General features: G+C 42.4%; 1 protein-coding gene and 1 pseudogene across 3 annotated transcripts in view; both read left to right on the forward strand.

Annotated features, from left to right (window-relative positions):
* TNKS (tankyrase) overlaps window positions 1-12721 on the forward strand; it is a 160174-nt gene extending 147453 nt beyond the window's left edge. The window contains exons 26-28 of one of the 2 annotated variants that reach the window (XM_086379631.1): window positions 385-541; window positions 7112-7211; window positions 7821-9536. In XM_086379631.1, coding sequence (XP_086235757.1) covers window positions 385-541; window positions 7112-7198 — 244 coding nt within the window. In that variant the 3' untranslated portion in view covers window positions 7199-7211; window positions 7821-9536. Of the gene's footprint in view, window positions 1-384; window positions 542-7111 lie in introns of both variants that reach the window. The other variant, XM_086379630.1, reaches the window with a different exon arrangement.
* A 7663-nt stretch (window positions 12722-20384) lies between these two features.
* Window positions 20385-22873, forward strand: LOC147343682 (ubiquitin carboxyl-terminal hydrolase 11 pseudogene; annotated as a pseudogene). The gene has a single exon (XR_015155937.1). The product of XR_015155937.1 is annotated as a ubiquitin carboxyl-terminal hydrolase 11 pseudogene (transcript).
* Window positions 22874-27840: the final 4967 nt, after the last annotated feature.

The raw sequence follows: 27840 nt of genomic DNA on the forward strand, positions 1-27840 counted from the left end.
CCTAATTTTAACTTCAGACGCTGTTGCCATCTGCTTATTTTCTTCACTTTCCTCCTATCTGTCCACACTCATTCTTCCAGAATGCAGTTTCACCAGTATTTGTCTTTTTCCACTAGTCAGAACTTGCCAGGTGTTAATCTGTGATTGATTTCTAAACCATACCAAAACCACTTTAAACTTTAAGTGGAACTATTGAACCTGCTAACTGCTTATAGTAAATCAGTATTTCAAATCTCATCCTATTCCTACTCACAAAATTAAAAATGACATTTAAATTAGCTTGCCTTACATTAACTATCTTTTTAAAAAATCAATAAACCTACCAGTTATACCATTCTAAGATTTAAAGCTTCTTTCATAGTATTGCTTTGCTTTTTTCTTCAGGCAAATGCTTTTCTGTAGAGTGACCCTTGGCAAGTCCTTTCTGCAGTTCAGCACCATGAAAATGGCCCACGCCCCGCCAGGCCATCACTCTGTCATTGGGAGGCCAAGTGTGAATGGGCTGGCCTACGCCGAATACGTCATCTACAGAGGAGAGCAGGTATGGTGCTCGTGAGATGAGCGAGCCCAGGCTGCTGTAAACAGTGGATTCAAAATGCGAAGACCACATAAGAATTAAAACCATTTACTGTAATAATGTAAATATGAATTTAGTTGAATTTTCAAGTGCATTGAAAAGGAGAAAAAATAGATTAACTATATACATGAAAACAATGTTTTATTATATGCCAACAGTCTTGGGCCAGGTGAGGTGTGGAGTAGGGCAAAGAATTGCAAACAAATTCTGGATTTCATTTAGATCTGTTGATTGTGGGCAAAGATTTAAAACTCTTTCAGGGTGTATTCTGGGATTAAGCAAATGAGTAAATATGTGATGTGTTGATTTGGGGAACTGGGTTCTCACTGTGGAAGAAGAGATGTAAATATGGAATGAGGGAAGGTGAGAATGACTCTAGGGACGGACAGAGATTGGAGGTATTGATAGGAACGAATGGTTTCTAGTAAATGTGTATATGTTTGTACACATTTAAGTATATGCATGTATGGGTTTATGAACAAGAGATATGCTAGGCACATATATATATATGAGTACATATGTGCATGTATTTCTTAGCACTGTCTGCTGAAAGCAAAAAAAAAACAAAACCCAGTAGCAATGAGGACTCCTCAAGCCCAGATCTTGGCCTGTAATACCATGCCCCATAGAAGGATCTTTGAAGAAACAGCTAATTCCAGGGCTGGAGCAGATTAGGAACTTGTTACACCAGAAAGGAATGAAGTCCTCAAAAACAATGATGGGAGCATGTCACAGGGACACAGAGTCAGCTCAGAGTGGCTCCCAGTGGCCAAATCTGAGATAATTTGAACATCAGAATAAGTATAGTAATAAATTTTATACCATTGGAAAGAATAGGAATTTATGATTCCATATGGATAACCAAGAAAGGAAGGGAGAAAGGGAGGAAGGAAGCTTTCAGGTTAAATGAAACCCCAGAGACAGGATAGCTAACTGCAGATTCTCCCCCCAAAGTAGATCTGGTATTAGAAGAGAAAGGACATTATTAGATCTACAAATAAAATTGAAATATAAATGGTAGGTTAAAAAACGTAATATGTCCGTATAAAATTTATATATGAGAATATCCCTATTCTTAGGAAATAAATACTGGCATATTTAGGAATTAAAAAAACCATGACAAGGTATACTACTAAATCTGAAATGACTCAGGGAGAAACATATCTGAATCTCTCTGTGTGTCTGTCTAGTATATAGAGAAGTAGGGAGAAAGTCCACATGATAAAGCAAATAGGATAAATAAAACCTTAACAATATTTGGGTGTAGGTAAAGGGTTGGACTCTTCGCATGAGGTGACCAAAGCACTGGAGTTTCGGCCTTAGCATCATTCCTTCCAAAGAAATCCCAGGACTGATCTCCTTCAGAATGGACTGGTTGGATCTCCTTGCAGTCCAGGGGATTCTCAAGAGTCTTCTCCACCACCACCTTGGAGAAGTGGTCTTCTCCACCACTTTTGATGCTCAAAAGCATCAATTCTTTGGTGCTCAGCTTTCTTAACAGTCCAACTCTCACGTCCATACATGACCACTGGAAAAACCATAGCCTTGACTAGATGGACCTTTGTTGGCAAAGTAATGTCTCTGCTTTTCAATATGCTATCTAGGTTGGTCATAACTTGCCTTCCAAGGAGTAAGTGTCTTTTAATTTCATGGCTGCAATCACCATCTGCAGTGATTTCAGAGCCCCCAAAAATAAAGTCTGACACTGTTTCCACTGGTTCCCCATCTATTTCCCACGAAGGGATGGGACCAGATGCCATGATCTTCGTTTTCTGAATGTTGAGCTTTAAGCCAACTTTTTCACTCTCCACTTTCACTTTCATCAAGAGGCTTTTTAGTTCCTCTTCATTTTCTGCCATAAGGGTGGTGTCATCTGCATATCTGAAGTTACTGATATTTCTCCCGGCAGTCTTGATTCCAGCTTGTGCTTCTTCCAGCCCAGCATTTCTCATGATGTACTCTGAATATAAGTTAAATAAGCAGGGTGACAATATATAGCCTTGATGTACTCCTTTTCCTATTTGGAACCAGTCTGTTGTTCCATGTCCAGTTCTAACTGTTGCTTCTTGACCTGCATATAGGTTTCTAAAGAAGCAGGTCAGGTGGTCTGGTATTCCCATCTCTTTCAGAATTTTCCACAGTTTATTGTGATCCACACAGTCAAAGGCTTTGGCATAGTCAATAAAGCAGAAATAGATGTTTTCTGGAACTCTCTTGCTTTTTCCATGATCCAGCGAATGTTGGCACTTTGATCTCTGGTTCCTCTGCCTTTTCTAAAACCAGCTTGAACGTCTGGAAGTTCATGGCTCACATATTGCTGAAGTCTGGCTTGGAGAATTTTGAGCATTACTTTACTAGCGTGTGAGATGAGTGCAATTGTGCGGTAGTTTGAGCATTCTTTGGCATTGCCTTTCTTTGGGATTGGAATGAAAACTGACCTTTTCCAGTCCTGTGGCCACTGCTGAGTTTTCCAAATTTGCTGGCATATTGAGTGCAGCACTTTCACAGCATCATCTTTCAGGATTTGAAATAGCTCGACCGGAATGCCATCACCTCCACTAGCTTTGTTCGTAGTGATGCTTTCTAAGGCCCACTTGACTTCACATTCCAGGATGTCTGGCTCTAGGTCAGTGATCACACCATCGTGATTATCTGGGTCGTGAAGATCTTTTTTGTACAGTTCTTCTGTGTATTCTCACTACCTCTTCTTAATATCTTCTGCTTCTGTTAGGTCCATACCATTTCTGTCCTTTATCAAGCCCATCTTTGCATGAAATGTTTCCTTGGTATCTCTAATTTTCTTGAAGAGATCTCTAGTGTTTCCCATTCTGTTGTTTTCCTCTATTTTTTTGCATTGATCACTGAGGAAGGCTTTCTTATCTCTCCTTGCTATTCTTTGGAATTCTGCATTCAGATGCTTATATCTTTCCTTTTCTCCTTTGCTTTTCGCTTCTCTTCTTTTCACAGCTATTTGTAAGGCCTCCTCAGACAGCCATTTTGCTTTTTTGTATTTCTTTTCCATGGGGATGGTCTTGATCCCTGTCTCCTGTACAGGGGCAGGAAGAGAAGGGGACTACAGAGAATGAGATGGCTGGATGGCATCACTGACTTGATGGATGTGAGTCTGAGTGAACTCTGGGAGTTGCTGATAGACAGGGAGGCCTGGCGTGCTGTGATTCATGGGGTCGCAAAGAGTCAGACACGACTGAGTGACTGAACTGAACTGAACGGAATGATGCTAAAGCTGAAACTCCAGTACTTTGGCCACCTCATGCAAAGAGTTGACTCATTGGAAAAGACTCTGATGCTGGGAGGGATTGGGGCCAGGAGGAGAAGGGGACGACAGAGGATGAGATGGCTGGATGGCATCACCGACTTGATGGACCTGAGTTTGAGTGAACTCTGGGAGTTGGTGCTGGACAGGGAGGCCTGGCGTGCTACAATTCATGGGGTTGCAAAGAGTCGGACACTACTAAGCTATTGAACTGAACTGAACTGAAAAAGGTCGGACACGACTGAGAGACTTTTGAACTTAATGTGCCAGTTTGCAGTTGTTTACAAATAAAGAGTTTTTGAAGTACCACAGAATACTTTTATCAGATTTTTCTTTTTAAATCAGAAACGCCCAGCTTCTAGAAAAAATATTTTCACTTTGACTCAGTAATTCTACCTTCAGAAATCTGTTTCAGATAAAATCAGTGACAGTCACATCCCCCAAAAAGCGCCTAGAAGGATGTTCATTGCTGTCTCGATTATCATAATGAAAATTTTAAACAAACTAAATATTTAGCAAAAAGGGAACGATTAAATGAATGTTAGTATATTTGTGTGCCTGTGATTTAAAAATATATCTACATGGTATTTGCTAAACAGAATCAACCAAAACATAAGAGCAATTATCTCTGGGTATTAAGATTATAGATGATTACAGTTTTCTCTACCGAACACTTTTCCAGATCTTGTAAGTTAGCTATGGGAAATAGAATTTCATTCACATTTGGGTGGGAAGAAATAACATGTCTAGTATTTGCTGATCTTTTAACCATTTCCCAAGTACTTTGACTTGATAACTTGTTGAAATTCTCTTGCTAGAAACATTTAAAGAATGATGTGGTCCACATCATATTTGAAAGAAAAAAAAAGTACCTTAAAAATGGATAAACTCTGTTGTTTCAGGGGAGCACACCTGTGCTTCCCTATGCGGGTAAACACATGGACAGTGTTAATTATAATGTCTACTAATTGGGTCGTTGCCCATGAGCAATTTCTCCTGACTTATGGTAGTTTTCCTTTGCCAACTTTTCTTTTATTCCCCTTAGTTATACCTTATATCATATTTCACCTTTAGTATCAACATTTCTAAGAACATGTAAATGTTTTATTCAGAGGGTTGATCTGAGGAGCATTATATATTATTGGTGGGATTGTTTCTTTCTTTAGAATTGAAAAGATATATTGAAAATTAACTGCACTGTACTTGAAAGAAAAATAGTTCCAATTTTAGTATATGACTAGACTTAAAATATCAGGAACGTTTTTGTATGTTGTACTTTAAGCCTCACATTAATTAGACATAGAGGAAGTATTCTCTGGTCATTGGCAGTTACAGAGATGTGGCCTGTTTTACTGAAGTGATATGAACAATGCAGAGCAACTTAACCTGGAGAACGGAACAGAACGATTTGTAGAATGATTTTCAAACATACAAAATCATTCAAGGGAGCATGATGCCTCCTCATCTCAGTGGAGAATAAACTATAAACACTTGAGTTTAAATTATAGCATTGAGGATTTGAGTTAAGAAGAATTTCCTGAAAGTGAAAGTCACTCAGTCATGTCCAGCTCTTTGCAACACCAAAAAAGTCCATGGAATTCTCCAGGCCAGAATACTGGAGTGGGTAGCCTTTCCCTTCTCCAGGGGACCTTCCCAACCCAGGGATTGAACCCAGTGTCTCCCACATTGCAGGTGGATTCTTTACCAGCTGAGCCACATGGGAAGCCCAAGAATACTGGAGTGGGTAGCCTACCCCTTCTCCAGCAGATCTTCCGGATGCAAGATTCGAACTGGGGTCTCCTGCATTCTAGGAAGATTCTTTACCAACTGAGCTATCAGGGAATTTGGCTTCTAAAAGTGATTGTTGAATCTTTTCTTCTAAGTACTTAAAAAAATATGCTGTATGCTCTTAGAACCAGCTTGGGTTTAGAGTAAGACTTGACAGGAAATAATGTTTGTTGGTCTATCCTGGGCCCTTCTGGTCCTGAAGTTTATTAATTCCCTTGCCTTAAAGCCTACTTCTGGACTTTGATATGATTAATTCCTATCTCAAACTATATGCTCAGTCACTCAGTTGTGTCCAATTCTTTGCGACCCCATGAACTATATAGCCCTCCAGGCCCCTCTGTCCATGGGATTTTCCCAGAAAGAACACTGGAGTGGGTTGCCATTATACACAGAAGCAATTCAGTAGCCTAGTGAGTAAGAACCAGAAGCACTCAGAAAATGATCTTTAAGTCATTCATACCATTAGAATCTGCCTAAATTTTACATGTGTTGGGAATCTAAAATACCATACTACCAAATTCAAATACTTGCGTTACCGATTCCTTTGCTTAAGCAACTTTTCTACAAGCAAAAGGATGTATCACACAAAGGATCATAGAAGACAGGGGTAGAGGCTCATCTTCAGAGCCATTCTCTTTCCTGTCAAAGTTGCCTTTCACTAGTCAGCTTGTCAAAATGACCTCCAAACTCTTGCCTCTAGGTTACTGGTGACCCCGCACACCTCGCCTCCCCCCCCACCTCACTCAGTGGGTTACCTCATCATCTATGATTAACTTGAAATCAGTTCAGTGAATTATTCTGTCTTTGACTTTTCTTGAAAATGCTGTGTGACAGCAATCGATGAGGTGACATGAGAAAGATTTTTCTTTGCCTTAGTTTTCTGGTTTTTGGCACGTGACTCTGCTGCTGCTGCTGCTAAGTCACTTCAGTTGTGTCCGACTCTGTGCAACTCCATGGACTGCAGCCTACGAGGCTGCTCCGTCCATGGGATTCTCCAGGCCAGGACACTGGAGTGGGATGCCATTTCCTTCTCCAATGCATGAAAGTGGAAAGTGAAAGTGAAGTCGCTCAGTCGTGTCTGACTCTTAGCAACCCCATGGACTGCACCCTCCCAGGCTCCTCCATCCATGGGATTTTCTGGGCAACAGTACTGGAGTGGGGTGCCATTGCCTTCTCCCATGGCATGTGACTCTAGGGAGGCGTAAATGTGGTGTGACGAATTTACAGTATTCAGAGGTAAAATAACATGATAGCAATTCTAGGATTACAGGGTTTACACAGGTTTACGTACAGAGATGAATGTGGACCTCCTCACTGTCCAGGCACCTATGAATTAGCTGGCCTTTGCAGGCTCTCAAGGTGTATGTAGAGTATGGGTTATGACCAGCAGCCTCTGAAGCATCCACGTGAAGCTGGGCTTCAGTATCTTACCTGCCCAAAGGATGATAATGCTTTCTTCCTGTCCTTTCCAGGCATACCCAGAGTATCTGATCACATACCAGATCATGAAGCCGGAAGCTCCTTCACAGACCGCGACAGCCGCAGAACAGAAGACCTAGTGAACGCCCATTGGTAAAGGCCGGATCGGATTTCAGCCCGGGCCTGGATGACAGTGGATTGTTTTCAACAAAATCAATATTCTGTAAATCCCTGACAGCCTAGAAATAAGCTGTTTGTCTTTTATAAAGCATTGCGATAGTGATGAATATAGTATGAGTAACTGATACATACTCAACTGCTACTGTTCCCTTTGAGGAAATGTTTACAGGGGCGGCCTTTTAATATATCTCAGGCTCATTTTCATTGCAGTTATCCATCGCTAAGACAGGACTACTTCGATCTAGACTTAATGGGAAAAAAGACAACATAACCAATACTTTTCCCAAATGTTCACAATTCACACACTACATTTGCTTTTCTACATATGGCCCGTGTATATAATAAATATACACATATGACAGGCTCATTTTTTAGTTTTTTCTGAGCATTATCATCCACTTTTTGTTGCTATCATTGTTGTTGCTTACTTTGAAAATGAGCCCGAGCCTTCCTGAGGATATTTTGCACAGTCACACTGACTAAAATCACTAGTGACATAACCCGAGCTTCCGGCTGAGCAAGGCTTTTAGTGTCCACTTTTTTTCCCCCACTGATTTATTTTTTATCTGTACCTCTTATCAGCATAAACGGAGACGGAAAGGAAAAACGCCACATTTCAGTTTCCTTTTATGATTGGCCAGTCTTACAAGGGAAAAGCACCCAGCATCCACCTGATTTAGGAACTCCCAGGTTCAGAGCAAGTCGAAGCCCATGAGAGCCGCTCGCACTTCCCAATGCAGGCCTGCCTCCAAGGCGTTCAGGACGGTGCTGGAGGGCCAGGAAGAGCCCAGCCGGTGAGAGGCTGTGGTGACGTTCAGAGGGGAGACCGCCGGGGAGGCCTGTGAATCCAGAAGCATTGTTAAGACGCGTGAGGGGCCTGAGGTGCGAAAATACGGCAGCAGAAGAGGACCACGAGGACTTCTCCAAGATAACACTACTTCCCTTCACTTAACCCGCACCACCAGAACTGTCGCCCCAGAAGCAGCTGCCTTACTTCCCAATTCGGTGGAATTACCATACTCCAGTAGAAACACAAAAATACTACTTGATTGTTCCTCTAGTTTAGAAAGCTGGGGTTCAAATCCTGTTTAGTCACTGGGTAGGCACAAATGGGAGAACTCTTTTGTTTGCTCCAGATTTGGGGTTTATTTTGAGTGAGGTGCTTCAGATAGTTTACATAGGTCCCTGCACTAAATTTTTGAACCATTGTCTCAAACTGCTTAATAGATGAGAACAAAAATGGAAACCAAAGCTCTTTCGGTTGTTTTTTAAATGAGAGAAATAGTCGTACTGTTTCTTCTTGAAATCACTGCTTTGTTTTTTTCCCTCAACATTTGTCAAGTGCACGTTGACACTTGTAAAAAAAAAAAATTATCCGTGACAGTTCTCACACTGGTCCTTTTCATCTTAACTGAATATTGAATTGAGTGCATTAACATATTTACATGGACATGCTGTGTGTCTACTCAGCTTCGAAGCAAAGTAATATAAATGTGGCAGAAAAAAAGGAAAAACAGTGTGATGCAAACTTGCCATTTCAATTTACAGTCCTGAAAACTAATTTGCTTGTTTGTTTTTTTTAATGCAGGTTGATTAAGCTGTGACTTCATTTAATCTCCTAAAGAAAAATAAAATGGTTACATGCAAAGATTCTAGAATAGGGTCTTAAAAACACACATTTTGCTTTCCTTTTGGCTTGAGTCCAATGCTAGAACTAGGCATCAGGAACTAGTTTTGAGTTTTATAGCTGAATCTTGCATGGGTCCTCAAAATTAAATCAAGAATTAGCCTCAGTTGTTGCTTCTATTGAAGTTTTAGTGACCCAAGCTGGGTGTTTGTGTCTTGGCTACTTGTTTAATAGCACTAGAATTCCACACAGAGCTCCCAAGTTTGATATTCATGAAGAGGGCTGTTTTCCTCCCTTCCTTCTTTTTTGCTGTGTTTGTAACAGTGGGTTGAAGGAATTGGCATTTGTGTCGTTTTCAGTAGCTGTGAAAGTGTATACTACTTGCCTCCAATTAGATATAGTTTAAAATGGTAAACACAGCTGTGATTTTTAGTTAAGTAAAAGGATGAATATGGTATGGATCTCAAAAGCTTTATAGCTTCATTAAAAACAGAAGCCACTACCCACTCAACTGTGGTTATATGTCGTTTCCGTCACACTAACTAGGTTAACGGATGTGCCAGTTTGAAACTTCAGCCTTATATTTGAGAAGCTAAACCGTGGTTCGGTATTTAAACTGCCAATGTTATATCTGACATTCTGTGTGCCGAGTAAAGGTACTGTGTAAGGAAGACATTTGCTGTGCTTCTTGTCTTGTAATGATTTGAGTATGTAGTAGTTCTTGAAGGAATGTGTACATACTACTCATCTGCTGAAGAGAATGAGGTAATCAGTATCTCATAGGAGCCAAATACATTTTTTCAAAACTTGAAAACCAAAGGTTACCCTGAGCGCGTCTCAAGTTAGCAGACATTGATTGCATTTGGAGTTTCCACCCATAGTAGTGGGTCTTAAAAGCATGGCATTCGGCTAGGCTGAGATGCAGTTAATTTCTTGTACACGCTCTACAGAAACACCAGCAAGTGAGGGCTGCCAGTACGCCCGCCCCTGAGTGGCCCCTTTGTTTCCCAAACCACAGAGAAGAGAGAATCCAGACCCTCCAGCCCACTGCACGTCTGACATCAAAGGGCTTCTAGCCCTGATGGCCCGGTTTGCTAGCTGTTGGCATCAGTTAAGTGGTCTGGACTGGGCACTTTTCTCCTTGTTCTTGGCCTCCTTCCCTTTTCCCCAGATTGCTAATCCGGATTTAGGATTAGCTCCAGCAGTTACCTTTGACCCCACTCATTTGCCTCCTTTCTCTGTCTTGAGTCTTGCATACATACAGCGACTGTACCTCAGTTTCCAGTTCACAACCAGAGTCAGGTAGTAGGCCTCATGTTCTCTGCCTAGAAGATTCGGCCACTTTGTTGACAGATGACAGCGTGGAACCCAGAGTTCTGATTCTGTGCAGAATAATAGCAGTACAACCAGAATCCTTCCTTCATCTTTTTCTTCTTGGAATTTGGAATTCCTGGCTTTTCAGTGACATAAGTAAACAACACTAGGACGTTTGTGTGAGATGACATCCTGCTCCTTTGAGCTTGATATTAGTGGCTACACTAATTTCTCTTTGCTCTCCAAATAGCGAAGTGCATTGATACGTGCAGAGAAATGCCTAAATGTGGCAAATAAAGTAATATAGAGTAATATCATAGCCTCTATTCAAAAAATAAAATTTTGGTGTACGCTAGAAAACAGCATTAGAATGCAATAAGTTGTCTATGTTTATCTCACAGCTGCACTTGGCCACTGCTCACCCTCGTTCTTAAACACCTGTACCTTCTGGATTTCCGTGAACACTTTCAAACAGAAATGGTGTGTACTTTTAAGCACCTTTCCCCTAGGATATCCAGATCCTATTTGTATGATAATCTATGATAAACAGCCTTTTTTCTGTATTTTTCTTTTGGGCAGTTATCTGACATAGAGCTATAGATTTTAATCATTCAGGCAGCGCTCAAAACTAACATTAAGATAGGGTTTCATGTGTCAGAAATTTAAAGACTAAACTTTGATGTCAAATCAGTGACAGAGAAATTAAAAGAAAGTAATTGTGAAGATGATATTTGTGCTTTGGCTGGATACGTCTAGCATATGAAAAGGAAATGCATTAAAAAAAAAAACTTAAAAAGTAAGACTACTTCAGATACCTTGTGCATTTTGAAATTAATAGACAATTAAAATTTCTTAAGAAAGCCTTAGCTATGGCAGAGAACTTTTCATCTTTTATATCCTAATAAACACAGAGTTGTAATTCCATTTCTCAGCATGTGAAAGATGTCAGCATGTTGGGTGTATCTCCATGTATCTCACACCTGGTAAACTTAGTTGACAAGAATCTATTTTCTAAGGAATCCTCCTTTATCTGCAGAGGAGCTGAGAGAATCAAACCATCCCCCATTCCTCTGCAGCTGAACTTCCTCAGCTATCAAACATTCTGGTTGAAGGAAATGATTTCAAAACCCATGAAGTTTTGTGCATGTAGGGATTACCAGCAACTCATGAAGTGATAGATACCATGTAGAATTTGAGTGTTGCACAAGCTAATTTTGAATCATTTAAAAATATAAACCAGTGATAAGTGACAAGCAGTAGGAAGCTAAGATTTTACATACTCCCCAAGACCAAATATGCTCACAAAGTGACCAGTTTTAAACATCTGCAGAGGTTGTTAACTCCTTTGAGAGAATATTCACACGGTAGAGGTGACTGCATTCTGACTCTTCATTTTTTCACATTTTCTTTTATGCTTTACACTTTCACATCTCCATACACACCCCACCACCCATCTTTTTCAAACAGATTTCTCATGCTCTAGGATCTAGAGTGTTTGGTTATTCTTCATAAGCCTGCCCTTTTCCGCAGGCAGCTCTTGAAGCCCCTTGATGTCTCTTTGTGTTTGCAGAGAAGTACAGTTAAACCCTGGTGGAGCGGGGGGAGGTCCCTTACATGCCTCCAGCCCCTCCCAAGGCTCAGGAGGAAAAGCTAGAAAACACAATAAAAATTGGAAAGGAACCAAAATCTTTGAGGCTAATAGCCTAGACCTAGAAGCCGACCTTGACTATATAACCATTCTATTCATGACACAGAATATTTAAACTCTTCATGTGCATAGAATACCTGCTTCTGCTTCCATTGTTTCAAGCTCACCCTGTCTATTGTCTTTGATACCTACAGACTAAAAGGTACTTATATCAAGGTTTCTCAAAAACATTTACAAAACCAGCTTTGAGGAAATCAAGAGTGTTTCCTGGCAACAGCATTTGAAGTAGTAAGTGTATCTTCTCATTGTGATGTTGGTCTGTGTACATAACCAACGTAGTGACTCTTCGGTTATCATTATTGGTAATGTTTTTATTTGTAGTCTCTGTGACCCACCAATGGCAGGGAGTTCAATTCACTCTCCTGTCCTGTTTTACGTTTGTCTATTTGTAGAATTGCCAGATAAAAGACACCCAGTTAAATTTGAATTTCAGATAAATAATTGTTTTGCTTAAGTATGGTTTGCATTATTTGGCATATATTTACTGTAAAAAATTATTATTTATCTGAAATTCAAACTTAACATCCTGGGCTTTTGGGCTTTGTTTTGTTTCGTTTTACTAAATCTGGCAACCCTGTTGATTTGGTCGTAGGAAATTGCTTACAGCATGTAAATTCTTCTAGACTTCACTCTCACATGGATTGGAGGACCTTTTTTTCCCCCTCACCCTCTTCTTTCCAAAAGAGAGCGTCAAGGAACTCAACCTGCCTGCATGGTGGGTTTCTATTTAAGACATCTTTATGATTATATTTAACCTGTAATTGTGCTTTGGCTAAATGTCTAACTTACAGTACTTGTAATTGTTTAATATTCAATAAAAACATTTTTAAAGTATACGGTATGTGGGTAGCAGTTAGCTCTGAAGTGTTTTCATTTCCCTGTTTGTTCCGTTCAACCTGACCAACCTTAATGCAACTGCCCTAAAACTGCCGGAAAAGACAAACAACAGCTCCCTCTCATCTTCGGACAAGTCTCTATGAGACCCGCACGAAGGGCCTTATCCTCACCTCGCAGCCCACATGGGAGTCACTGAGGTAGGTACAGCAATAGCAGAAGCACAGCTGCCTTTTAGAAATATCTTCACAACAACGGGGCACGCGCTTTGGAGACAGACTTCACTCTGGCTCCCAAGGCAGCTGGGAGGCCGGCAAAGTGGTATGGCTCCGGACCTCACTCCCTCCTTGTATCGTGGGAGTGTGGGGCACAGGAGCCAGTGGACTACCTGCCTCTTGTGATGGCACTGCTTTGGTGTCTGTGACTCAGGCTAGAGAAAGTGCACCCTATGAATAGCACTTGTGACCCTTTGTCATTGGGCACGGTTCATTTTTCCTTGTTATTTTATAATCATAAGACAGCACAGTGGGCGTCTAAGCTGAAGGAGCACCTGGCATTACAAAGGTCATCTAAAGACTTTGCTGGTGGCCCAGTGGTTAAGAATCTGCCCACTAATGCAGGGGACGCAGGTTCGATCCCTGGTCAGAGAATTAAGATCCCACATGCCACGGGGCAGCTAAGCCCACATGGCCATAACTAAGATCCAACGCAAACAAATAATATAAAAGGTGATCAGTTCCCATTCAGCTGAGACCTGGCTGCCAGATTTGCAGCTTAGCATCTGCTCTAAAGATCTGCGTCTAGAACAAGGGGAAGGGGATGGTGCAGGACTTCAGTTGGCCAAACCCCACCTGTCCTGTAGAGCTAACAATGAATAAGACGTCTGACAATATGTAGGTGACATGTTCATTTTTTTAATAGGATTCTTGGCATACTTTACTTGGTCAAAGGCTGATTTGAAAAGTAATTCTATTCATCTCTACTTTGATAATTCTGCTTACAAGTCTGGAGAATGTTATACAAAGCATAAGATAAATTAGGTGTTTAGGAATTACAGATCCAAACTACCATATATAAAATAAATAACAAGGACTTACTTTTGGATGGCATCACTGACTCAATGGACATGAGTTTGAGCAAACTCCTGGAGATGGTGAAGGCCAGGGAAGTCTGGTGTGCTACAGTCCGTGGGCTCGCAGAGTCAGACATGACTGAGTGACTGAACAACACAAAAATATAGAACAGGGAACTATAATATCTTGTAATATCCTAAATGCAAAAGAATCTATATATAAAGCTGAATCACTTTGCTGTATACCTGAAACTAACAGAACATTGTAAAATACCTATACTTAATTTGTTTTAAACAGTTTAAAAAGAAGAAAACCATGGATTGAATCCATGGTGGTATGAAGAGGCTGGAGTTTTCAGGAAACCATGGCTGCTGTGGACCACCAGATTGGTTCACAACCCCCAGGAAATTCTACGGGGGCTCTGGGTCTCTTCTATCTGCCAAGTAGGAATAATTTCTGCCAAAGTTATTTAGTAGGAATATTCGGAAGATCTTCAAGTGCTCTTGGGGTCCTAGGAGAAAGCAGAAGTGTAACGAGAAATCTGGCCGGCTACGTAGTCTGTAAGTGCAGCAAGTTTGCTGAAAGACCGTATAGGATGAAGACACCTCAAACTGCCGGAGTTCAAGGCCTGGCTCTGCCACTTAACTATTAATAGCCACGTGACTTTGGGAAGCTCCTTACCCTCCCAGTGCCTCAGTCCCTTCATTTTCTTTTTTTAATAAATTTATTCATTTTAATTGGATGCTAATTACAATATTGTAGTGGTTTTGCCATACATTGCCATGAATCAGCCACAGATGTACATGTGTTCCCCATCCTGAACCCCCCCTCCCCCTCCCCATCCCATCCTTCTGGGTCATCTCAGTGTACCAGCCCCGAGCACCCTGTCTCATGCATTGAACCTGGACTGGCAATTCATTTCACATAGGATAATATACATGTTTCAGTGCTATTCTCCCAAATCATCCCACCCTCGCCCTCTCCCACAGAGTCCAAAAGACTGTTCTATACATCTGTGTGTCTCTTGCTGTCTCACATATAGGGTCATTGTTACTATCTTTCTAAATTCCATATATATGCGTTAGTATACTGTATTGATGTTTTTCTTTCTGACTTACTTCATTCTGTATAATAAGCTCCAGTGGAACGTCCCTCATGGTCAAGTGGTTAAGACTCTATGCTCCCAATGCAGGGGGCACAGGTTCAATCCCTGGTTGGGGAATTAAGATCCCATATGCCCCACAGTTCATGGGGTCCATGGGGTCACCAAGAGTTGGACACAACTGAGCGACTTTCACTTTTCATGCCCCACAGTTCAGCTAAAAATAAAGACTATAAAATGGGTCTCCTACTACTAGAAGTTCATAGAGTTGCTGTAAGAATTAAAACTAGCATTTTCTGCTGAGTTTTGTATGGGAACTGAGCTCCTACAGAGTAGACCTGGACACACGGTGAGCGCCTGCTGATTTAGACCCTGGTCAGCTAGTTCTCATAAGGGAAGGTTGTTAAGAACAGAGGTTGTGGTTTATTTCAAAATGGTTCCTTTCTCTCTCCTACTGCCTGAAGAACAAGGAAATTTTTCTCCAGTGTTTACTATGAGAACCTATTTGAGCTCCTGTAAATAAATATCACAGAATTGTCACAGTCCCCGATGACTGGGTCCCGCTGGAGTTTTGAGCTCTCAGGGTTATCCACATTCAGCCTCTAGCAGTTCATTGCAGTTCTTGTTTTCCTGCTCAGTACTGGTTCCCCGAGCAACCTCAGCTCATGAATCTCAGCTCCAGTAAATTGTTATTCTCTGTATTTGCCTGTCAACTTCTCCAGTCTCGGGGACAATTTCCCCTGTGTCCTTACCTCTCTTACATATCCTAGGAGAGCTGATTTTTCACTCTGTTTGGCTTTTGACGTGTTATTAGGACTTACACCTTCCAAGTTCCTTACATGTATAACTAGAACCCCCAGATCACAATGACTGTTTAAAATATAGCACTAAAGGCATCATCTATAAAAGGAACTGATAAGCTAAATTTTTATTTACAACTTCTGCAAAAGATTCTGGGTAGAGAATGAGAAGATAAGCCACAGACTGGGAGAAATATTTGCAAAAGGCATATCTGATAAAGCACTACTATCCAAAATATACAAAGAACCCTTAAAACTGGATGTTAAGAAAATCAACAACCTGAGTAAAAAATAGAACAAAGACTTAAACAGACACCTCACCAAAGGAGGTAAACAGATGACGAATAAGCATAGGAAAAGATGTTAATGCAAATTTGAAAAACGACATGCCATTACACGCCTATTCAGATCAGATCAGTCGCTCAGTCGTGTCCGACTCTTTGCGACTCCATGAATCGCAGCACGCCAGGCCTCCCTGTCCATCACCAACTCCCGGAGTTCACTGAGACTCACATCCATCGAGTCAGTGATGCCATCCAGCCATCTCATCTCTGTTGTCCCCTTCTCCTCCTGCCCACAATCCATCCCAGCATCAGAGTCTTTTCCAGTGAGTCAACTCTTCGCATGAGGTGGCCAAAGTACTGGAGTTTCAGCTTTAGCATCATTCCTTCCAAAGAAATCCCAGGGCTGATCTCCTTCAGAATGGACTGGTTGGATCTCCTTGCAGTCCAAGGGACTCTCAAGAGTCTTCTCCAACACCACAGTTCAAAAGCATCAATTCTTCGGTGCTCAGCCTTCTTCACAGTCCAACTCTAACATCCATACATGACCACAGGAAAAACCATAGCCTTGACTAGATAGGCCTTTGTCGGCAAAGTAATGTCTCTGCTTTTGAATATGCTATCTAGGTTGGTCATAACTTTACTTCCAAGAAGTAAGCGTCTTTTAATTTCATGGCTGCAGTGACCATTTGCAGTGATTTTGGAGCCCAGAAAAATAAAGTCTGACACTGTTTCCCCTGTTTCCCCATCTATTTCCCATGAAGTGATGGGACCGGATGCCATGGTCTTCGTTTTCTGAATGTTGAGCTTTAAGCCAGCTTTTTCACTCTCCACTTTCACTTTCATCAAGAGGCTTTTTAGTTCCTCTTCACTTTCTGCCATAAGGGTGGTGTCATCTGCATATCTGAGGTTATTGATATCTCTCCCGGCAATCTTGATTCCAGCTTTTGTTTCTTCCAGTCCAGCGTTTCTCATGATGTACTCTGCATAGAAGTTAAATAAACAGGGTGACAATATACAGCCTTGACGTACTCCTTTTCCTATTTGGAACCAGTCTGTTGTTCCATGTACAGTTCTAACTGTTGCTTCCTGACCTGCATACAAATTTCTCAAGAGGCAGATCAGGTGGTCTGGTATTTCCATGTCTTTCAGAATTTTCCACAGTTTATTGTGATCCACACAGTCAAAGGCTTTGGCATAGTCAATAAAGCAGAAATAGATGTTTTTCTGGAACTCTCTTGCTTTTTCGATAATTCAGCGGATGTTGGCAATTTGATCTCTGCTTCCTCTGCCTTTTCTAAAACCAGCTTGAACATCAGGAAGTTCACAGTTCACGTATTGCTGAAGCCTGGCTTGGAGAACTTTGAGCATTACTTTACTAGCGTGTGAGATGAGTGCAATTGTGCGGTAGTTTGAGCATTCTTTGGCATTGCCTTTCTTTGGGATTGGAATGAAAACTGACCTTTTCCAGTCCTGTGGCCACTGCTGAGTTTTCCAAATTTGCTGGCATATTGAGTGCAGCACTTTCACAGCATCATCTTTCAGGATTTGGAATAGCTCAACTGGAATTCCATCACCTCCACTAGCTTTGTTTGTAGTGATGCTTTCTAAGACCCACTTGACTTCACATCCCAGGATGTCTGGCTCTAGGTCAGTGATCACACTATCGTGATTATCTGGGTCGTGAAGATCTTTTTTGTACAGTTCTTCTGTGTATTCTTGCCATCTCTTCTTAATATCTTCTGCTTCTGTTAGGTCCATACCATTTCTGTCGTTTATCGAGCCCATCTTTGCATGAAATGTTCCTTTGGTATCTCTGATTTTCTTGAAGAGATCTCTAGTGTTTCCCATTCTGTTGTTTTCCTCTATTTCTTTGCACTGATCGCTGAAGAAGGCTTTCTTATCTCTTCTTGCTATTCTTTGAAACTGCATTCAGATGCTTATATCTTTCCTTTTCTCCTTTGCTTTTCACTTCTCTTCTTTTCACAGCTATTTGTAAGGCTTCCCCAGACAGCCATTTTGCTTTTTTGCATTTCTTTTCCATGGGGATGGTCTTGATCCCTGTCTCTGGCCAAAATTTGGGACACTGATACCAAATGCTAGTGAGGATACGGAGCGACAGGAACTCTCATTGTTGGTGGCATGCAAGATGGTATAGTCACTTCAGAAGACAGTTTGGCCATTTCTTACAAAACTAAACATACCGTATGTTCCAACAAGAGTGCACTTTGATATTTATGCAAAGGTGTTGAAAACTTAGGTCCATACCAATACCCGCGCGCAGGTGTTTCTAACAGCTTTATTCACAGTTGACAAAACTTGAAAGCAATCAAATGCCCTTCAGTAGCTGAATGGATAAACAAACTCTGGCACCTCCAGACAGTGGGATATTTGTTCAGCGCTAAAAAGAAATGAACTTTCAAGCCATGAAAAGACGTGGAAGAAACGTGAATGCTAAGCAAAAGAAGCTGATCTGAAAAGGCTACAGAGTGTGTGATTCCAACTATATGACATTCTGAAAAAGGCAAAACTATGGAGACAAACAGAGAAGTGGTTGCCAGCAGTCAGGAAGGGAGAGATGGCTAAGTGGAGCACAGAGGATGTTCAGAGCAGTGAGAATACCTTCAAAGATACCGTAGAGGTGGATGAATGTCACTGCACGCTTACCAAAACCCATAGAATGTACAACACCCAGAGTGAACCCTATCGCAAACTGTAGACTTTGGGTGATTTTGATGTGTCAACATAGGTTCATCAATTGTAACAAATATACCACTCTGGTAGAGGATGTTGATAATGGAGGAGGCTTTTATCAACCGGAACCAGGGGTTTATGCAAAATCTCTATAACTTCTGCTCAATTTTGCTGAATCCAAAACTGCTCTAAAAAAAATTAAACCTATTTTATAAAGAGAGAGAAGGCTAGAAACACATGTACAAGCATAATGTATACATCAAAACTTCCTCTTTTAGAGAGGAGACATAGAGATGCACATGAAGAAATAAATAATAAATAATAAATAATTAATTTAAACCTAATCCTCCTTTGACTTCAAGGTGGTGAATAGTGTGAACATGTATTTTAAAAAAGGCTGATGTTTTAAATTCATTTAAAACTGTGGAAGAGAGAGGGTAAATTCAAATATTCTTTATGTTTCTACCATTTCGAACTGAGGAACTGATTTTGTACACCCGTGCTCCAAAGTTCAGACCCAGGGGAAGTACTGGGAAGAGAGAACAGTAACCCAAGCAAGCCCATCTCTCAGGCACTGACTCAACCTATGATGTTGAAATAAAACATGTTTCCTTGCTCAGCACTGGGACCAACCTATAAGGTAAGCAGCTGTGTTCTCAGTCTCAATATTCTTTAAAATAAGACAGGAGAATGTATACAAAAAGAATGGAAAGCAAAGACTCAAAAAGATAACATATTTTTTTTTAAACTATTATAAACAAAGTCAAAAGACAAATAACAAACTGGGAGAAATATCTGCAAATCATACTGTAGAAGGGCTTCCCTTGTAGCTCAGTCTGTAAAGAATCTGCCTGCAGTGCAGGAGACCCGGGTTCCATCCCTAGGTTGGGAAGAGCCCCTGGAGAAGGCAATGGCAACCCACTCCAGTATCCTTGCCTGGAAAATCTCATGGACAGAAGCCTGGTGGGCTGCAGTCCATGGGGTCGCAAAGAGTCGTGCACGACTGAGCGACTAACATTACTTACTGTAGAAGGGGGCTAATCTCTTTCATACAGAGAGAGTTCCTAAAAGCCTGGAAGATTATTTAAAAAAAAAAAAAAATCAGGTGAAGCAAAAAATGGCGCCTGCAAATGAGCAAAGTTTGTGACGCAGCAAGCTTTTGGTCTCTGGTCGAGCTCTTCTTCCCAGGACGGAAGAAAGTGCAGGTTCCTCATTGGGCAGCACGGGTACGAGCAGTGGGAGGCGATCAAGACTCCAGCATCTTCCCTGGCTGCATCAACAAGGCTGAGGTCTTTGAAGACCAGGTAAACGGACGCCTCAAGAAGGGACTGGCGGAAGGTAAGGGCTATGTGCTGCTCCCAATGGCTGCTCAGCGTTACCTGGTCAACTGGTATGTTCTAGAGCATGACCCGCCCCGCATGGAACGCAAGGTCGTGGAACTGCCCAGCATCCACAAGGTTGAAGTGCGCCCAGTAGAACTGGTGCTTGTCCAGCTCAGTGATACGGATACAACGCCACGTCTCATCTCAGCCCCGCAGATTCTAGTGACCTCGTTTTTGCGCACCACTTGAGAGCAGTTTCCGGGGCACCCCAGGAAGAGACCCGGCTGTGGCTCAAGAACACGGAGGGCCCTTTTGAGAGGTTGTGCGACGCCTGCGTCACAGTGCTTGACGCCCGCTCTCGAGACTGAGCAGGTGGTCGTCATGGAGACCCGAAACAAGGATGGCGCCTGGCCCAGTGCGCGGCCACAGGCCACGAGCGGAGCGTCGGAGGAGGGTGAGGACTTCCAAGGCCAGCCGGGCATCTGTGGTCTCACCAACCTGGGCAACACGTGCTTCATGAACTCGGCCCTGCAGTGCCTCAGCAACGTGCCGCAGCTCACAGAGTACTTCCTCCAAAACCGCTACCTAGAGGAGCTCAACCTCAGCAACCCGCTGGGCATGAAGGGGGAGATTGCAGAGGCCTATGCCGACCTGGTGAAGCAGGCGTGGTCCGGCCACCACCGCTCCATCGTGCCCTACGTGTTCAAGACCAAGGTCAGCCACTTTGCGTCCCAGTTCCTGGGCTACCAGCTGCATGACTCACAGGAGCTGCTGTCGTTCCTCTTGGATGGACTTCACGAGGACCTCAATCGCGTCAAGAAGAAGGAATACGTGAAGCTGTGCGACGCTGCTGGGAGGCCCGATCAGGAGGTGGCTCAGGAGGCCTGGCAGAACCACAAACGGTGGAACGATTCTGTGATTGTGGACACTTTCCATGGCCTCTTCAAGTCCACCTTGGTGTGCCCTGAGTGTGGCAATGTGTCTGTGACCTTCGACCCCTTCTGCTACCTCAGTGTCCCACTGCCTGTGAGCCACAAGAGGGTCATGGAGATTTTCTTTGTCTCCATGGACCCCCGCCGCAAGCCCGAGCAACACCAGCTCCTGGTCCCCAAGAAAGGCAAGATCTCGGATCTGTGTGTGGCTCTGGCCAAACACACCGGTGTCTCTCCAGAAAGGATGATGGTGGCGGATGTCTTCAGTCACCGCTTCTATAAGATCTACCAAGTGGAGGAGTCTCTGAGCAGCATCTTGGACCGAGACGATATCTTCATATACGAGGTGTCAGGCAGGGCGGCCGGTGGGGAGAACTCCAGAGAGGACGTTGTGCTTCCTGTCTACCTGCGGGAGCGCACCCCAGCCCGGGACTACAAGGGTTCCTACTATGGCCTGATGCTCTTCGGGCACCCGCTTCTGGTGTCGGTGCCCCGGGACCGGCTCTCGTGGGACGCCCTGTATCACATCCTGCTGTACCGCCTCTCACGCTACGTGACCAGACCCAGCTGGGATGATGAGGAAGATGGGGATGAGAAAGACCTGGAGGGTAAGGACAGCCTCCCTCAGCCTGGACATGGGTCTGGGGGCAGCTCCCAAGACCCTGGGCTGGAGCAGGCTGGGTCCAGCTCTGGAGTCGTGAGCGGTAGTCCGGGCCCTGTGGACACCTCTCCTGGGCCATCTCACTGGCCCCAGAGGGTGCGGCACAAGCACCTCTTCACCCTGCAAAGGGTTAATTCCAATGGGACCAGTGACCGCTCGACCTTCAACGAGGATACCCAGGCGCAGCCGTACATTGCCATTGACTGGGAGCCAGAGATGAAGAAGCGTTACTATGACGAGGTGGAGGCTGAGGGCTACGTGAAGCACAACTGTGTCGGGTACATGCTGAAGAAGGCCCCAGTGCAGCTTCAGGAATGCATCGAGCTCTTCACCACTGTTGAGACCCTGGAGAAGGAAAACCCCTGGTACTGCCCCACTTGCAAGCAGCACCAGCCGGCCACCAAGAAGCTGGACTTGTGGATGCTACCAGAGACACTCATTATCCACCTGAAGCGCTTTTCCTACACCACTTTCTCCCGCGAAAAGCTGGACACCCTTGTGGAGTTTCCTATCCGGGACCTGGACTTCTCTGAGTTTGTCATCAAGCCACAGGACAACTTAGCTCCGGAGCTCTACAAATATGACCTCATCGCGGTTTCCAACCATTATGGGGGCCTGCGGGATGGACACTACACGACGTTTGCCTGCAACAAGGACAGCGGCCAGTGGCACTACTTCGATGACAACAGCGTCTTGCCTGTGACGGAGAATCAGATTGAGTCCAAGGCAGCCTATGTCCTCTTCTACCAGCGCCAGGATGTGGCACGCCGTCTACAACCCCAGGCTGGCTCATTGAACCCCCCGGCATCCTCTGCCTGCGATGCACCACCCAAGTCGGGGTTCATGGATGTAAACTGAGGGGCCCCGGCCCCACCAGAGGGAAGGAAGCTGTCCCAGCTCTCTTCCTTCCCAAAGCCACCCCCATTCTCTTACCCGTTAGGTGCCCCGCACCAGGCGTCGCAGGCTTAGTCGTGGCTGCTGTTCTCCTGTGCTGCTACATCACTCTCTCCCAGGGAAAAAGAGCTCATGGCTCCTTCCAGCAGTGTGTTCCCCACCCGTGTTTGCCCTTCAGAGCATCAACCTTCCCTTCTATTCTCTATTTATGAGTCTCCCCTTCCTTCTTGTCCTCAGTCCAGGGTGTTCTCAGGGGGTGGGGGTGGGGTGCACCTGAACAGAATGTATTTTCTTTCTGAGACCTTGTACCTTGCACTGTGTATATAAAAGTGCCAGTGTGTTCCTAAAAAAAAAATTCAGATCAGAGTTATAAACACACAGTTCATAGAAAAATACAAATGGTTCTTGAATGTGTAAAAATTGCTCTATCTCATAGAGAAATGCAAATTAAAATTAGTTAACACAAGTTACTTCTCAGACTGACAAAACTCAGGGATTTGTATAACAAGTGTTAGTGAGTGGGTATAAAAGCAGTGGATAGGGAGAGAAGTTACAAAAATATGAACATACTATACCTTCATGTGCTTACTCAAATGACTGGAATACCTTCTTGGTGAATATGTCAAAATCTGGCAACAATTTTTTTTTAAATCTAATAACATTGGTAAATCGGTGGTGAGGTGACTTAGTTGAAAAGGAGGCATTTTATTATATAGGTGTCTATATTTTTAAGATTATTGATCTATGTGAATAATTTATCTACATAAAAGAATTGGGAGTGGGGGCTTCCTTGGTGGTCCAGTGGTTAAGACTTCACACCTGCAAGGGGCTTGGATTCAGTCCCCAGTCAGAGAGAACTACGATCCCTCATGCCATGTGGTACAGCCAAAAAATGTTGAAAAGAAAGAAATTAGGAGTAAATCATCTCATTTATTGTTGGGTTGAAGCGATTTCCACAATACATCAAGGGAAGCAAGATGCAGAAACTGTGTATTGTATGATCTTGTTTTTATAAAACAAATACCAATAAAATCCCTATATGTAGTTAAACATATAGATACATGGTGTATGCACTTTATACTTTTATACCATATAATACAACACATCATATCGTGTATGACTCTGTGGGGATAGAGAGAAAAGGAAGGACATGTGATGGTTAACAGTGGTGGTTTGCAGAATCTGGTGAAGGGAGACATGTGAAAAGAAAATATTTTTTAACAATATGGCTGACATTTTTGAAAGAAAAAAATGGGTGTGCATATATATTTATGTCTGTCTGGAACATAGAACAAAGAAAGAAATATCACCTGCAAGCCACAAGAAAACATAACTATCATGACTCTTTGTTCATGAGCTAGAACATGAAAACACACACATGTATATATGTATGTGTGTATATATGCACACATGTATATGTAGAAAGATGGTCATGGAATGTTGAGGGTAAGTGTTTCAGAGATACAGGATTTCAGAAGATTTTTTTGCTTTCTAATATTTGGATGTGTTTGACTTTTTCAATAAAACTGTGTAACTGTGGGAAGGGAAGAAATTGAAACAAGAATAATACATGTTTTCTACATCATGTGGCTCAGTAATTCAAGGCCTGTCCTCTAAATGTACAGTCTGATTTCCAGGTGAAGTGCTTCATTCTGTTTGAAAACTTAAAAGCAGGAGCAATCATCTTAGAAATGAAGAAAGTTGTGACGATGACGACAGAACCATAAATGTGCGATTCTCCTAGCATCTCTGCTATTTTTGCCCGTTTGCTCAGAATGTTGGAAGAAAATCATTTCCACTGGGAGATGAAAATGAAAAGGGCGTGGAAACATCACTTCGGTTTTCTTACTGGATCCCTTCAAAGCCATGGGTTATATTTTAAAAGGAATAACATTGTTGTAAGCATATATCCAGAATCCGCATTCACCCTAACTACAGAATTCAACCTATAAATCTACAGTCATATTTCTATCAATGGTCATGTGTTCTCTAGGATTAAAAAATAAATCCCCAACTGTTACTTAAAATGAAAAGGAGATGTATAAAGACATACCAGACAAGAGGTGACCAAGCAAACGTAGACATGGTATTATTGATTCCAACGTATCAATAGAATGGCCTTACATACATGGAAAACAAGAAACATCACCTACCTATCAACCACGTGCTGCATGCATGCTGAGTCACTTCAGTTGTGTCCAACTCTTTGCAACCCCATGAACTGTAGCCCGCCAGACTCCTGTGTCCATGGGGATTCTCCAGGCAAGAATACTGGAGTGGACCACCGTGCCTTCCTCCGGGAGATTTTCCCAGCCTATGGATTGAACCCTTGTCTCATGTCTCCTGCATTGGCAGGCGGGTTCTTTACCTCTAGCACCACCTGGGAAGCCCAGCTGCTGACCACAAGAAGTTGTATAAAGCACAACTTCATGCGTGCGAGGCATCATTGAAATAGAAAACACAAACTGTTAAAGTCTTACACTGTGATTCGGAGTTTATCAAATCCTCCTCATATTTGTAATACATTCCTCTAAGAAACTGACAAAATAAAAATGAAAATATCAGGGTGTTGAATATCATATTTAACTAACTTGATTTTTAGCAACAGAACAAAAGCAGAGACTGTACACTCTGAATGTCTATTTAAAATAACTGGCTTGGCTAACAACTCAAATGTTTTCCTGTTGTCTGGGAGGAAGAAATTTTCCCGCTACCCTTCTACGTTATTTTGACTGGTCTAAGAATTAAATTGGCATGAGATATGTATAGATAAACGGGAGAAAAGCCCACAAAAGTTGAATGACATGTATCCGTGGAAGAAACTCAGGAAAACTGAGTAACTCAAAACGGCTGAAACCCTCCAGTTAAAGACCATCTTCGGCTAAAGATAAAAGAGGATGTTGGGGGTAGTGATTTGGCACTTCAAAGGAAAGGAAGGCAATTTATATGGAGATGAAAAGCAAATGTTTGGTAAATAAATATTTGCTGGGCCCTGCGGAGACAATGGGACGGAGGAATTTTAACAGACTTTGCTGGATTCCTCCCGGTCTACACACCTGGTCCAGGCTAGGTTATCTAAGGTGATGTTCTCTTCCTGAAGCAGGTCCTCTGTCTGCATTCTTCAAGAGGAAGGTCAAAGTTTCTTCCTGAGCCTTTTGTTCCTTCCTTACTTTCAGCTTGAAATAATTTGCATGCCAAAAAGACATTTAGGGATGGCCAGTTTTGCTCCCCTGCACTGTCAAACACTTGAATTTATGAAATGCATAAATCAGAGTCTTGAAGTAATTACACCCAATGGCTCATCTTGGTTACTGAAAATTTCTTAGAGTGGGATGTAAGGCAAGGATATGCAGAAGGAACTTTCACTGTTCTTTGTATTTGCAGTTTTGAATTTTGTGGCAGTGAACATATGTATTTATTTTCGTGTATTAATCATTGAACAACTTTATTGGGATGTAATTTACATACTGTGAAATTTACCATTTTAAGTGTACAAGATTTTTTTCATAAATTTACTAAATGTAAGAGTTGTACAACCACCCCAAGGGGTCACACAGAGTCAGCTTGGCAGCACTTTGGTGGAGATGCCTGGAACCCCAAAGTCAAGTGCAGGAGCTTAACCACTGAACTTTTCTATGGCAATTAGTGGAGAGTCAGTTCCCTCAGCTACTGTTCTAGTTAAAAATAGATTCCCTGGGCTTCCCTGGTGGCTTGGTCATAATCACTTGTAGGAGTTTGTGGAATCTTTGACTCAATGTCTTAGATGGCCCCAAGGATCTCTATTTTTAAAATAATCTATAAAAAAATTTAAAACTTTTTATCACAGTGGTGATAGATGGACAGTACAAGTGGTCCCCTTCCAACCTTATGACTTCCTTTCTTTTTTCCATTTTCCTACACACTTCTGCATATTTGTCTCTTCAGGTGAAATCAGGAATATTTTGCCCTGTTCCTCCCAAATTCTGCTGGTGTTTTGATTGAGATCATATTAAATGGATAGGTTAATTTATGGAGAAATAATATCTTTTCAATACTGAGTCTTTTAATCCAAGAATATAGTATGTCCTTCAGCTTTTTTTTAAGTGTTCTTATATGTCCCTTGATAGGACTTTTTTTTTTTCTATGTCCCTTAGTAGGACTTTATTTTTTTTTTCATTGAAGAATTTTTTTAGTTTTTGGCCACACCGTACCATCTTAGTTCCTGACCAGGGGTTGAACCTGTACCCCCTGCATTGGAAGCACATAGTCTTAACCACTGGACTGCCAGGGAAGTCTAGTCATGCTTTAGCAGGTCCATCAGCTAGGTCTTGCCTATCTCTGGTAAAATTTACTGTAGGCAGTTTATCTTTAAGCTGATATTGTAAACGGAATCTACTACATCTATTTTAAATTGATATTTCATATGGGGAAGCTATTGATTTTTTTCATGTTAATACAATCAACCACTAGCTGAATTCTCTCATTTCTGATAGCTTTTCAGTTGATTCCTGTTTTTCAGATACATATCATCTGCAAATAATTTGGCCTCCCATTTTTCAAACCGTATACCTCATTTCGTTCACTTGCTAATTACATTGACTCGTGCTTCCAAATTGCATTGCTAATTGCATTGCTTACAGTGTTGGAGAAAACTGTTGAGAGTCCCTTGGACAGCAAGGAGATCAAACTAGTCGATTCTAAAGGCAATCAGTCCTGAATATTCATTGGAAGAACTGATGCTGAAGCTGAAGCTCCAGTACTTTGGCCACCTGATGCGAAGAGGGACTCATTACAAAAGATCCTAACGCTGGGAAAGATTGAAAGCAGGAGGAGAAGGGGATGACAGAGGATGAGATGGTTGGATGGCATCACCAACTCGAGGGACATGAGTTTGAGCAAGCTCTGGGAGTTGGTGATGGACGGGGGGAAGCCTGGCGTGCTGCAGTCCATGGGGTGGCGCAAAGAGTCAGACATGATTGAACTGAACTGAGTGCTTCCAAAATAATGTTAGATAAAAATGACACAGTGGAAATACGTGTTTACTAACATAGCTTTGGTTTACACTTTGGGACATTTGTACTAACTGAATCTGATAGAACCAATCCCCAAATGACCACTGGGGAACCACTGCCTTATATCACCTTCATCCGTTTACTTCTTCAGCCTGGCCTCGATGCATATTGCTATTTCCATGCTCCCAACAGAACATGAGGGAACACAAGGTCTCTAAAATTTCCTAAGATTTTGGGAGCCAGGTCCCTTTGCTCTTGTTGGGGAAGGGTGTGGCAACTCCTTGTACAATCTTTGCTGTAGCCCTAATCACTTGTGCTGTAAGCTGTTTAAGATAGACCTCTCCTGAGAGCCGTCCTTATCACTCCATC

The sequence above is a fragment of the Bos grunniens genome, chromosome 27 (genome assembly GCF_055505025.1).
Source record: "Bos grunniens cultivar Pamir isolate PY7600 chromosome 27, Bosgru_T2T1.0, whole genome shotgun sequence".
Lineage (NCBI taxonomy): Eukaryota > Metazoa > Chordata > Mammalia > Artiodactyla > Bovidae > Bos > Bos grunniens.